Consider the following 14,791-nt stretch of genomic DNA (forward strand, 5'->3'; position numbering starts at 1 on the left):
TAAGCAAAGGACCGAGTATTTTCTATTCCGGGCAATTTTAATACAAATTTAAATAAAGTTAAATATCCTGTTTATTTTTTTGTTTAATGAAATATGATTTCAGAAAACAGAGGACGTCTATCGATTTGCTATTTAGCCGTGTCCTTAGTTTATTCACAAATTCCCCCGAAATAGAAAATACCCTCTCACTTGCGACCGAACTAGGCTTAATCGTTTTTAAAGCCTGATATAATAATTCTAAATTTTTTGTCCTTTTATTTGTGGCTTCCAGGGCCAAAAACTCTTTTCTTAGAGTTTGAGTCAGTCACTTCTTCCGGTTCCTTTAAACTTTAAATAAAAACTATCAAACTGATATAAAATCTAAATTAATTCATCCAATAGACAAAACACACCGATTCCAAGAACCAAACCACTTACAACAGTGTTTTCATCGGTCTGGTACATTTGGCTACATTTGTCATTTTCAAATTTTTTTTAAGTGTTATTCATACATTGAAAACCGATATTTTCTACTAAAAGACCGGTTTTCGAATTTCATAATTTTCTCCAAAAAACCGGTTTTTAAAAACCGACAAACCCTAGTATGTACCTAATAATCTTCCAGATTTAATTTTAAAAAATTTAAAGGTACAGAAGGTTTTTCTTTAAGATATCATTTTAGATGGAATAGAATTATCTTCAAATTTTATCTAACTATGATCTTTTAATATAAGGAAAAGCTGTTCGGCTTAAAAACTTTAGTTAGGTCTACCACTTACCATCCTATACAGCAGGGGTGGCCAAGCTTCTTGATAGTCTGAGCCATTTTTCAAAATTTGAAATTTTTCATGAGCCACAATTAAATACGTATTTAAAAGGCATGCAGGGAAGGTATCGAAAAAAAAATTCTTTACAGAAATTATATTTATTGAAAACATAAATAAAAGTACAAAATATGTGTATTGAATTTAAATATTAAAAATTAAACACATTTATTTTACTTCTCTTGATAATTCTTTAAAATTTGGTGAATAATTGGTGACAGCACTTCTCAGTAATTCTCTTAGATGCTGGTTAGTTAATATTGTTCGGTGTTTGGATTTGACAAATTTTAAAGTAGAATAAAATGATTCACATAAGTACGTTGTTCTTAATATTGAAATAATTCGACGAGCAGCCTTTTTTAATTCAGGATATTTCGATTCTGGTACAAATTTCCAAAACTCAGTAATCGGCGTCGACTTATATTTTAATTGTAGCGCTTGATCTTCTTGCATCTCTATTGATTCTAATTCTCCAGATGCTTTTTGGGTCATAATTATATTGGAAATGAAAAACTCACCTTGAATTAATGTTAATTTCAAATGGATTCCGAAAAAAATCAAGAGACTAGTTAAAATATTTCAAGTCTTGAAATCTATTTTGGAATTTCGTCAATATTCCTTATAGCTTTTTTATATAGTCGTTGTTTTTCTTGTTTAATATTGGAACAAAATTTTTTAATTCCAGGAAAATGACAAAATGTTTTATTTTTAATATCCTTTTGAAAATGTTGTAACTTGAACGGAAATGAAACTTGTTACAACGTTGCACTTAGTCTTTCATATTTGTTGTTAGTAATTTAAAAGACATTTTGAAACACATACGGAACGATAATAATTTTTTAAAATATAATAACACAAAACACAAAAATGAACAGAGAGCTCGGGTAAATTTATCGAGAACCACAAATAATCCTTCAAAGAGCCGCAGGTTGCCCCCCTGCTATACAGCATACATTAAAAAAAGAACCAAAAAGCGCGATTAGATGATATTTTAATTCGACTAATTACACTATTGAAAGAAAAAGAAATTCCAAGAACAAAAACAACACTTTATTATGTTTCACGATCAGTACGAATTAATTGTGAATGTGAATTAATTAATAAAATTGCTTTAATGTCCGAATTTGAAGTTATAAAACTCTTTCAATTATTTTAACATTCAATAAAATTTTTAGATATTAACTTGTGCTTGGCAAGCTGAAAATGCACTTCAACTTTGGGATTATGGCTCAGGAAACCTCATTACAACTTTGGAACCGGACATTTTTAATACAAAGGTACCATAAGTTTTATATTTCTGACATCTATTAAGATTTTAAAAACATATTAAATTCTATGCATAAAACTTCCTTTTTCACTGCAGTACTATTTTACTATCAGACAAAGAGGAAAAATAAAGAAAAAAAACTAGTTTTTTTTCCTGTAAAACATTCTGAACAACTACTCTTCTTATTAAATGTTTGCTATCTACAAAAAAAGCTTCACACATTGTTCCTATATTTAAGCTCGAAATGCAATGATAATGTGATCACTGTGGGCTAGAAAGAAGAAAGTTTCATAATGTTGCTTGATTTTATACAAAATTAGCCAAAAAGATAGACCATTTGTTTTTTATTCCTCTGTAACACAAACTTACCATTCTTATTGCAGTTGTATTGTGGAAGATTTATAGGGAAAGACTATTTGATCTGCGGTGGATGTCAAAGTAATTTATTAAGACTTGTGGATAAGACAACTTCCTTTGTAAGTTATTAGATAAGTATAAGCGAAAATTTACATAGTTCACGGTATTAAAAAGCTGTTCACATTATGCAGGTTTTCTAAAATATCGATTTTCCCATTAGCAAGTTTTAGTTTAATGATTTAATCATTTCAAAAATACTGTCTTTTTGTTTAGAATTTGGATAACTTAACTGTTTTTTTTTTTTTTATAATTACAAAAGACATCTTCTCCATTTTCAATTTTATACGAAAATAAAACCATACAAAAAAACAGTTTATTTGTCGACAAAAAGAAAGCACTCATTATTTGTCCACATTAAATTGAATTAAATGCCTTAAAAATATAGTTTCAAAGCTATGTAATGCTGATAAAATTTATGTTTTAGTCTGCTGCAAACGTCAAGAATTTACCAAAAGGAGTCTACTCCATTGACATAGGTCAACCCAAACTGAGTAAGGATAAGGCTAAGGAATACATGACCAAGGCAAACGAGATTGCTACACTGCCTCGTATAGCATTCTCAGCGGGAACAAAAATATTTCAAATAGACTTCTCTGCTAAATAAATTATAGCATTTATTTCATCCATGTCTATGCATAAAAGTTTTTAAGCAGTACAGTTTTCTCTTCAATATTATATTACAAACTAAAGTACAAAAATTTCTATCACACATTCATATATATAGAATTAATCTTTTATTTGTGGCTTCCAGGGCCAAAAACTCTTTTCTTAGAGTTTGNAATAATTAATAATAATAGTTATAACAGTAACGGGTCTGGAGCAGAAGTACAATGTGGAAATCAAGTCACCTTTATACTATAGTCTTGACTGAAATTGAAGTAAAGAAGTTCCATACAAAAATATTTTTAAAACTGATTATCCCTTCTGACGATTTAATCTAGAAAACAAAATGTATTTCTTAAGACAACGTACATTCATATGAAACAACCTATTATGGTAGTAAGTTTTAAACATCTGTCTGGTGGTTCTTATCAAAAATATACTATTGAAAAGTGTTTAAGAATCCCAGAAACTTCATTTAACAATATATTTCCATTTGATATAAAAAGGAAAAAAAGTATAAAATGTTTTTTTTTGCAGTATTCCCTGGTTTTATAATAGTAACATTACTCAAGCGGAGACGATTAAAAAAATCAAAATTCGTTCCTGAACATCTACTAAACTACTTATCGCTATCAACTTTTAAAAGCAAACAAAACGTATTTACAAAACATTAACGCTTTTCCCCAAATTTCAGTAACACTGCTTTTATAAAAACTTATCCACCTTGTACTTTCCGACTCCCTAAAAGTCGAAGATCGCTACGGTAAGTAGAAGAGAAAAGGATTCACCCAGATCTTCTGTTGTTTGTCATGAAAATTAGTTTTTGTTTTTGTTGCAAAATCAAGTACTCCATTCGTAAATTAATTCATTCTAGACTAGATTTCTTACAGCCCACTAATTCAAGCGCTCGTCTCCTTCTTAGAAGAAAAATAAGAGCAAAAATAAGCAGCGGGAGGTTTTCTTTCAGTTATTCTTTTAATCGTCCTCTGATTTTGGCAGTATAATTTACTTTTGATTTTTACTTTAGCAAATCTACCAAAAAAGTGAGCATTTTTCACTTTCATACTGGTTATATCGAGCATACTCTTAATCTATATAAATATCTAATTAAGAGAGTTATAAGTATATTTCTCAGTAAATTAGAAATTTTAAACATTCCAAAAATCTTTACAGCAAATTGTAAGTAGAAAAGTGAACTACAGCCAGATATTTTCTATAAAGGTAGTGAGAGTTGTTGAGAACATTTATAGAACATACTTTATGTCATACAAATTGAAACAGATTTAGAACACTTTTGTGGAAGTGGTATCTTATTTATTATTATTACATTTTAAGTACAACTTTGCTGTTTACCTGTTACTTCCGAAAAAGAAAAATGCAAATCCTAAATATGTTTCAATAGTTATAATATTTAAAAATTGGAGTTCGAAAAGAAAATCCACTTTTTAAACGATTTATTTTTATCAAAAGTACCTTATAAGGTGAGAATATCAAACTCATACATGGTATGCTATGCTAATTCTGTCTGTCTGAGACAGTTTCATGTAATTAAATAAATTTAAAAGGTTACAAATCGAGGCTTATAAATTAAAACATCGTCGTAAATTCAAGTAAATAACAAAAAATAAAATATAATTGCAACAAATATGTCTTTGGAAAAAATAATATATACTCGATATAACCTTGAGAAATATTACAATTTGGCAATAATTACAAATAGATCGTCGGTCGATGGTCCAAGACATACTACTATTCCGCACCGCTACCGTCAAAATGAAAAGTAAGTACACTCTTCAGTTCGCACGTTGTTATTTCCAGTAAAGGTCATCACAGAGCCCGACAATATAAAGTTGAGCCGATTACACGCGTCCAGTTCTTAAAAACTACTACATTGTATTATACACGGGATTCGAGTGCCTTGGTTTGATGTGCAACCTCGCCAAAGGGTGACTCTTCCCAAACTGCTGCTGCTTTTTTGCTGCTTTTGCGATAACGGTGGCCATGACAACGTTAGGAGTTGGATTTCTAACAACCGGGGCAATGGGAGGTCTTTTGAATTCGCCAGTAGTTCTGCTTTTGTCACCGTAGCAGGAAATAATAGGGTTGTGAAGTGATTTATCGGCAGACACCTCGATACAAGAATAGCGGCCCCCACTTTTGCCATGTTGCTGCTTGTTTTGATGTTTGGTACGCAAATTTACTTGAGAATTTTCCCGAGATGTCAATTCGAATTTTCCAATTAACTTTTTTAAACTCAAGTCTTCACCGCCAGGGTCAGAGCCCTCGTTGTCTAATTGATCGATTTCTACGTGGATACTGACCGGCGACGTAGGTGCACTGCTAGTATTATTAGACTTCAGATCATCTACGTTCAAAGTAGTTTTTGATTCGAATTCTTTTTTTAAGCTTCTCACGATTCCTGACTTACTAGGATTATTAGGGGCATTATCCAAAGCCATGTCATCCTTTTTCTGAGACTTGCTATCTTTGCTAGACAAACTTTCGAGGTAGATCTTATGTTTTTTGACTGAAGAACATTGAGCGGTATTAACCACACTTGATTTTGATTCATAACTGGCCGAAGATACATTAGATGTTGATCGTGATAGAGAGCATTCTTTAGGAGCTACCATTTCCATTGCCGAACTTTCTGGTGCGCTTACAGATAATCTTGAAGATCCGCTGCTAAACAAGTTACGTTTACTATTCGCTATATCAAGTTTCGGTGATGTGGCACTGGGGGACAAAACGCTTTGGTTTGCATTACGGAGATCATTTTCTGCTTTACATTGAATGAGGCATGTATTTACCGCTTCAACTATACCAGATTCATTTTCGATAGCAGATTCTGTGCCGAGAGTTTCCGAAGAATTTGATTTTATATGAGAATCTGCTAACGATATATCACTACTTGTCAAACCATCGTCTATAAAAAATACATCACTCCCTTCTCGCTGTTTATCTTCTGACTTTTTATTATTCTCTTCGATTTTTTGTTTTGTTCTTTTTACGGTCCCCGGGTGCCAAGGAATATCTTCCTTATCATAAGGGAACATACCACTTGAGCTGCTTCTAAATATATCGGAGCCACTTGAAGTCAAGTTTTTGTCGTCTTTGTCACTAGTGTTATTCGTCGGACAATTTTTGCCGGTCGGTCTCATATCGTACGACCCCCAGGAACTATTGCGAGAAGGGAGAGTTCTTGTGTCCCCTGATCCCCACGAACTATGTCTTGACGGAAGACCTCGAGACTCGCCCTGATATCCAAGAACAACAGCACTATCGTACGAACTCCATGAACTTTGGCGCGAAGGGCATTCTCTATGAGCTACTGCATCTTCTGTTTCTTCAGGAAATTTTACGGGGAAGGTCGGGATAACAGAGACGCGTTGTTGCTTTCGTTCTTCTCTATCGAACACCTTGTCCAGCTGATTAGAAAAAGGGTCACTGCCTTTTCTCAACGGAGTATTTCCCGTTCGAATAGCAATGTCATTCTCGTTATCGCGCATAATAACAGTTTCAGGAACTTTTGAAGTATTTGCGAACATCAACGTTCCACTGCACTCCGAAGTTTGTGTCTGCAATACTGTGGATGACGTCCACATTGTCTGTTCGTCACCATTTGCGCTTACACTAGATTTATCATCACAGCAGTTATCAGTTGTACTTTTAAGTAAAGAGAGGTTGGTATTATCATTATTGTTCTGACTTGTCTCGCCTGGGTCCCATGTCTCGTTTTTGTCGAGATGTGGTGGTAACTGCTGTTGCAACTCTGAGGAACTACTGTTCGCGTCACATACGTCAGGCGAAGGGCATTTAGATGTGTTAGTTTCGTTAGTTTTTGTTACGTTAAGGACTAGCTTTTTACGACACTCAACCGATTTCTGTGATTCGAATTCGTTCACCATTTGCTTAACAGACGCACTAACCACGGCACTCGTCGTGATTTCGCCGATTGATGATGTTGGATCCTGATTCTCGCTCGGTATGTGTCTTATTTGATTCGGTGACACGCTATACGACTCACCGTTATCACAGGGTAATAAAACGTTTTTTATACTTTTCTCGCACTTCAACTTTTGTAAGTTTTCTTCTGAAACACCGTCTTTGTTTAAACTGTCCAGTGACCTATGCGACGTCACAGAATTGTTTGTAACTTCAGTTGTTTGTATCGGATCGGGAGACCACGATTTCGGTCGCGCTCCAGTATTCCTCAGTTCTTCGCCCGAAAGTCGCATCTCCACGTCACTGCACTGCTGCAATGCCTGAATAAGTGGTGTTGGTCTACTTCCGGGCAATGTTTTCTCAATTCTTTCGCCGTTTGTCGAGAGGTTAGTTTCCGACTTCGATCGCTGAAGTTTTTCTTTGTTTTTCATTGCATCTAAAATACCTTGGTATGTTTCTAATTGAGCGACAAAGTTAGTATTGGGTTTGATACAGCTCCTCTTCTCTTTCACATGCTGCATCGCAGTCTTGAAATCCCAGTTGTAGGCTTTCATTGCATACGCTATTACAACGGAAGCCGATCTACTCACACCCATCTTGCAGTGGACCAGCACTTTCGATCCCTCTTCTTTAGCCTTAGTGATGTATTTGTATGTGTTGTCCCAAAACTTAAGCAAATCGGTTTTTTCATCATCGTAGACCCTCACATTCAAATAATCGAAAGTTCCAGGAAAGAAGTTGTCTATCTCTCGGGTAACATTCAAAATGTGCCGTACACTGGAAAAGAGATAACATTAATTAATATTGAGTATCATCAAAATTCAAAATTATTCTATAGATAAAATAATATTTACCCATTCTTTTTTAACTCCTCATAATTTGAAGCGTTCCATTCCGATCCCAAATAAACGTGATCAAAAATTTCAGTGGGGGCATCCATTTGTCCCAAGATAGTCAACATTTCTTGATCGATAAAGGACTTGTATTCGCCTAAATCCATGTCCAGCTCTTCTTCGAGGCGACCGCGGATGTACTTGCTGGTTACTTCGTCCAAATCCACACTCATCATGATTTCTTTCAGAGTAGATCGAATCACCATTTCAGTTTCATCTCTCTCATGGGGTTTAGTTCGAACTGAGTCGGGAGACGGGGGTCTACGCGATTCCAGATCGTCCATAGCATGCCACTCGTTGAGACACGACCTATCGGATTGAATCTTTCCCTCATAGTAATCGACCCACTCGTGGGATAATCCCCCTTGAAAGTAGTTCTCCTCACGTGCCTTCGAACTGGCCTTGTGCAATGTTTGAAGGGCAGACCTGTAACAAAAATGTAATCGTTAGCTTTCCTTGGTACCTATTTAACTAAAATGTTTATTGTCTAGTTTATTAAAAGTACATATGCATTAAGAGGACGACTCTGTACTTATGCCAAACGTGAATATTTAAGATGTGGTGTTAAGGAAAGAGTGGAGGTGCTCTTTCCTATCCTGAGCTAATCTTTCCCTAAAACTAGAATATCCCATATCCCTATTTGCGAACAGTAATCTAATCTAAGTCTACCTTTACTCCTCTTAACTCCTGTTTCTGCCTCTAATATATATCTGTCTAAGACGTTGTCCTACCAACCTATCTCGCTTATTTAATTACATAAAAAATAAAAACTTTTATAAAATTCTTTGTCAGAAATTCATCTAATTTACCAGACGTGGATCGAGATTTTGATTTTGATTTCATCAGAGCGTCAATGAATGAACTTAATAAATGTTCATATTAATATTTATGTTGTACCTATCGTCGATTCAGTTAGACAAGTTGGTACCTTGTAATAAGGTCTTGTCTAAAGCATGAAATATTTTAGTAGCAGCATATACCCACCAGATGAAGATACACTACACTACACTATAAGAAATTATATAATAATAGTAAAATTCACAAAAATGGTTTTTACTAATATCGTAGTATATCGTCTAGATACCTACCTACATTTAAATTGTTGTCAATAATCAATTTTTACAAATATTTAATTATCAAAAGTTGATTGTAAATCATTATTCTCATTTGCAGCTGCATACTGTATGTATTTAGGTATCTGTATATGAAAGTATTTAACTACAATATGTGAAAAATCATTATTCCATTTTATGAAACGATAAAAAAGGAAAATAGCAAATGAATTCCTAGTAGTATTACAAATCAACTAATTGTAAAAGCGGTCTAAAACATTTGCCGCCTATTGTTAATTAATGTTGCCGTGAAATCTGTACATCTTAACAATATTGTAATGGCATAACAATAATAATAATGAAGTTCACTGAATCTGACACTTATGACTTGTGACATACGCATTACATGTACAAGTATGACAGCATTTTACACCAAACAAAATAATAGACAAACAATACAAATAAGTTTAAACATGTTTACTCGTTCACCTTGATAAAGAAAAAAAATCCTATGTTCGTGTTACCAGCGTAGTCTACAACGTGATCCAATAATATGAACAAGACTTCCGCATTATTAATGCACAAATGAATGTTTTCGTTTATTATTAATGCAGATTAAATTAACTCTTTGGAAAGCAAAAATAAAAATGGTCACACACTCTGTATCGCATATATAGGTATATGCATAAAGTCACATCAACTTTACGATCTTTTAAAAGTGAAACGTCGTTGAATTTTACTCATCAGCATTGCCATAAAAATTATTATGGTCTGAAAAGTAAAAACCCACACACCAATATGCTGGCGCCTAGCAGGTATTTTCGACATAAATGAACAATATCCATACCAAAGAAGAAATAGAATAAAAACAATATTAAATTTATTTCAAATGTAAAATTTTTTAGAAAGCAGAGCTGACGTAATACATTTCAAATATGAATATATTATATTTATTTATTATAATTATGCAGGTTTTCTAAAATATCGATTTTCCCATTAGCAAGTTTTAGTTTAATGATTTAATCATTTCAAAAATACTGTCTTTTTGTTTAGAATTTGGATAACTTAACTGTTTTTTTTTTTTTTATAATTACAAAAGACATCTCCATTTTCAATTTTATACGAAAATAAAACCATACAAAAAAACAGTTTATTTGTCGACAAAAAGAAAGCACTCATTATTTGTCCACATTAAATTGAATTAAATGCCTTAAAAATATAGTTTCAAAGCTATGTAATGCTGATAAAATTTATGTTTTAGTCTGCTGCAAACGTCAAGAATTTACCAAAAGGAGTCTACTCCATTGACATAGGTCAACCCAAACTGAGTAAGGATAAGGCTAAGGAATACATGACCAAGGCAAACGAGATTGCTACACTGCCTCGTATAGCATTCTCAGCGGGAACAAAAATATTTCAAATAGACTTCTCTGCTAAATAAATTATAGCATTTATTTCATCCATGTCTATGCATAAAAGTTTTTAAGCAGTACAGTTTTCTCTTCAATATTATATTACAAACTAAAGTACAAAAATTTCTATCACACATTCATATATATAGAATTAATCTTTTATTTGTGGCTTCCAGGGCCAAAAACTCTTTTCTTAGAGTTTGAGTCAGTCACTTATTCCGGTTCCTTTAAACTTTAAATAAAAACTATCAAACTGATATAAAATCTAAATTAATTCATCCAATAGACAAAACACACCGTTTATATCGGTCCGATATGATTCCAAGAACCAAACCGCTTGCAACAGTGTTTTCATCAGTCTGGNTGGCGGTAAGAGATTTGCGGACAATGAAGAAGTAATCGAAGCTGTAAATGGTTATTTTGAGGAGCTTGACGAATCAGTCTATAGAGATGGCATTAATAGACTGGAACACCGCTATGAGAAATGTATCAGCCTTGGAGGAGATTATGTTGAGAAATAAAAAAAAAAAATTTTTAAAAACCTTGTTTTTCTTGGTCAGGCCGGAAACTTATCAATCCACCCTCGTATATTCGCTTTTATTCGCAATAACAATGCTACAAACACGTTATTTCTGTAACGCTCATGTTGCGACTAGAAGCAGCTGCGATTATTTGGCCGCAAGTACTAAAAATCGCAGTGCGCGCTAGGCCTTAAACTCATCGAACACCAGAAAACCTATAGGCCCTTGACATGATGTTGTCTTAGTAACCTTCTTAACCAAAGCAATCATGTTAGAGGTGGTTTTACTCTGATAGCAATGAACGCTCCATTTTTTTTGTCATACAACAATCGTCCGCCGCCCGATACATTACTTAGCTTAGATATCGACTGAAGCGCCAGTCTCATTATATTATTTTACCAACAAACCCATGTTTAATACCTATTTTATTGTTGAAATAAATGTTATCTTATACGTATATTCTTCTCATAAAACTTTAGAGTAAGGGCTGAAACAAACAAAAATTCTGCTTTTCCGTTAGAAAACGTAATAATATTAATTTCAGTGTCATCAATAAGCGCTTCTCAAGAAAGATATTTCACTATTGTAAGTAAATGTAATTGAAATAGAAATTATGAATCGATAAAGTCCACAAAAAGCCTCAATTAACGGAATATACCAGTAAAATTGTTTAAGAATGACTATATAAATATTTACATGCCTAGAAATGTATAAAAATTGGCATATTCATTAACTTTGAACCCCCATAACTTTTTATGGGGCTGAGACCGCCACGAACTTTTTATGGTACAGTGATGGGGGAGACCTCCTCTTTCGATCCCCCTCACCCCCACCATCTTTGGGGCCATCATCTAGACCTTTACCAAAAAAAGTAGCCTAGATCTGCAGATTTTCTTGACAATCTCAATCTCTCTTTCATGTTTCATTAAACGCTAAATTAAGTGTCCCAATAAGAAATTAAATGCTCGGAATATTTTTTCAAAAATTATAGCTATACTAGAACAAGATTTTGTAAGTAAAATAAGACTTCGCAACTTGGACAAATCACCGGTATACAAGAAGGACAAAAATAGATTTAAGCAAGGAAAACCATTGTTTCAGTATATTTAAAGGCTAGTAAAGTAAGTGCTCTAATGAGAAATTAAATCCTGCGAGAATTTCTTTTGTACTGTTAGATTGATATTATGTTAACAGAGAATTATCATTTAATGAGCATTTAAGTACTGTGGGGTCAGAAATTTCACTGTTTAAACAATTTTTTGCTCATACCTCTGCTACAATAAGCTAACAAACCATTTTTAAAAATATGCTAAGAGGATTTAACTTATCATCCTTACTTAGACCTGTTTTTAGTCCCTTTGATATATTTCGAAGTATTTAAACATTTTTTTATTACTGTATTTATTGTTTAAATATTTTTTTTTGCTCATACTCAAGTAACAAACACCTTATGCTATAAGAGCGGTCATTTTTAAAAAATTCCCACAGCATTTAATATCTCATTAGGACATTTAATTAGCATTTAACGAGAATTTCATATTCCAACTGTCACTTTTTGATTCTACTAACTTCACTCTTCCCACTTAATTAAGTGTAATTTTATCGATAAATATAATAATAAAAAAAATTTCGTTCGCCTGGTCGAATATTTGGAGCACCTACGAGGTAATAATTGGTCAAGCAGAATATATATTCGTCCTGCAGCAAAAGCATTAAAATTCGATAGAATTAATTGAAAGTGATCACATCCTATCTGTGACCTTCGTCATTATTGTCCTCTTTTGTAATGAATACACCCCCGCCGCCACTACACATCCTATGAAATCAGTACTGGATTAACAAGGCAATTAAAAATATTGATCTCCCACCTCTACTTGCGTATTATCTTCTAATAAACTTCTAAATTAAATGGTTACCTAATCGGAAATTAAAGAAGTCTTCATAAAGATTTTCTAGCCATACTGTTTTTATAATTATATAATTTTATTATATTTTGTTCTAATATTATCATCATACTAACTAATTTTAGTATGCTTGGTTTTACATACGATATACCAGTATCTAGCAAGAACGAGTTAGAGATAGCCTTAAATATAATGGAAACGATATTGATAAAACAATATGAAGTAAAAGAAAAATTTGGGTATTCAAGGGAAGAGGAAGTAGGGAAAGAATGAACATAGAAATGGAAGAATAAAAATTAGATGAAATCGCTGATTTTCGGCATATCTACAGGAAGTCAGATAAATCAGGATGAAAGTAGCAGTCGAGATATAAAATAAAGGATAGCGCAGGTTCGAGTCGCTTTTAAGAAAAAGAACCCACTTTTATGCTTGCGAAGAGATAATTTATAATTTAAAAAAAAATTGCTAAAATTGTACGTTTGGGTCACGGGTCTGTACGGGTGCGAAACGTAGACGGTGGGTGCGGCAGTAAAAAAGGTTAGATGCGTCCAAAATATGGGGTTAGAAATGAAGAAGTATTAGAAAGAATAGGAGAATAGAGGACTCGATGAAAGTCTGTACTCATAGGTTGGTAGAACACTTTCTCAGGCATGAAAGGCTGGTCAGAGGCAGAAACAGGAGTTNTTTACCAACAAACCCATGTTTAATACCTATTTTATTGTTGAAATAAATGTTATCTTATACGTATATTCTTCTCATAAAACTTTAGAGTAAGGGCTGAAACAAACAAAAATTCTGCTTTTCCGTTAGAAAACGTAATAATATTAATTTCAGTGTCATCAATAAGCGCTTCTCAAGAAAGATATTTCACTATTGTAAGTAAATGTAATTGAAATAGAAATTATGAATCGATAAAGTCCACAAAAAGCCTCAATTAACGGAATATACCAGTAAAATTGTTTAAGAATGACTATATAAATATTTACATGCCTAGAAATGTATAAAAATTGGCATATTCATTAACTTTGAACCCCCATAACTTTTTATGGGGCTGAGACCGCCACGAACTTTTTATGGTACAGTGATGGGGGAGACCTCCTCTTTCGATCCCCCTCACCCCCACCATCTTTGGGGCCATCATCTAGACCTTTACCAAAAAAAGTAGCCTAGATCTGCAGATTTTCTTGACAATCTCAATCTCTCTTTCATGTTTCATTAAACGCTAAATTAAGTGTCCCAATAAGAAATTAAATGCTCGGAATATTTTTTCAAAAATTATAGCTATACTAGAACAAGATTTTGTAAGTAAAATAAGACTTCGCAACTTGGACAAATCACCGGTATACAAGAAGGACAAAAATAGATTTAAGCAAGGAAAACCATTGTTTCAGTATATTTAAAGGCTAGTAAAGTAAGTGCTCTAATGAGAAATTAAATCCTGCGAGAATTTCTTTTGTACTGTTAGATTGATATTATGTTAACAGAGAATTATCATTTAATGAGCATTTAAGTACTGTGGGGTCAGAAATTTCACTGTTTAAACAATTTTTTGCTCATACCTCTGCTACAATAAGCTAACAAACCATTTTTAAAAATATGCTAAGAGGATTTAACTTATCATCCTTACTTAGACCTGTTTTTAGTCCCTTTGATATATTTCGAAGTATTTAAACATTTTTTTATTACTGTATTTATTGTTTAAATATTTTTTTTTGCTCATACTCAAGTAACAAACACCTTATGCTATAAGAGCGGTCATTTTTAAAAAATTCCCACAGCATTTAATATCTCATTAGGACATTTAATTAGCATTTAACGAGAATTTCATATTCCAACTGTCACTTTTTGATTCTACTAACTTCACTCTTCCCACTTAATTAAGTGTAATTTTATCGATAAATATAATAATAAAAAAAATTTCGTTCGCCTGGTCGAATATTTGGAGCACCTACGAGGTAATAATTGGTCAAGCAG

General features: G+C 33.1%; 2 protein-coding genes across 3 annotated transcripts in view; one reads left to right on the forward strand and one right to left on the reverse strand.

Annotated features, from left to right (window-relative positions):
- LOC108742139 overlaps nucleotides 1-3,176 on the forward strand; it is a 5,710-nt gene extending 2,534 nt beyond the window's left edge. Inside the window, exons 5-7 of the mRNA XM_025977411.1 lie at nucleotides 1,979-2,080; nucleotides 2,454-2,546; nucleotides 2,912-3,176. Coding sequence (XP_025833196.1) covers nucleotides 1,979-2,080; nucleotides 2,454-2,546; nucleotides 2,912-3,091 — 375 coding nt within the window. The 3' untranslated portion in view covers nucleotides 3,092-3,176. The remainder of the gene's footprint in view (nucleotides 1-1,978; nucleotides 2,081-2,453; nucleotides 2,547-2,911) is intronic.
- Nucleotides 3,177-4,529: 1,353 nt separating this feature from the next.
- The window catches only part of LOC108742140 (protein phosphatase Slingshot-like), a 44,749-nt gene continuing 34,487 nt past the window's right edge, over nucleotides 4,530-14,791 (reverse strand). For both annotated transcript variants that reach the window (XM_018477200.2, XM_018477201.2), the window contains exons 2-3: nucleotides 7,890-8,354; nucleotides 4,530-7,812 (exon numbers count right to left, since the gene is read on the reverse strand). In XM_018477200.2, coding sequence (XP_018332702.2) covers nucleotides 4,977-7,812; nucleotides 7,890-8,354 — 3,301 coding nt within the window. In that variant the 3' untranslated portion in view covers nucleotides 4,530-4,976. The remainder of the gene's footprint in view (nucleotides 7,813-7,889; nucleotides 8,355-14,791) is intronic.

Source organism: Agrilus planipennis, unplaced genomic scaffold, assembly GCF_000699045.2.
Source record: "Agrilus planipennis isolate EAB-ADULT unplaced genomic scaffold, Apla_2.0 scaffold325, whole genome shotgun sequence".
Lineage (NCBI taxonomy): Eukaryota > Metazoa > Arthropoda > Insecta > Coleoptera > Buprestidae > Agrilus > Agrilus planipennis.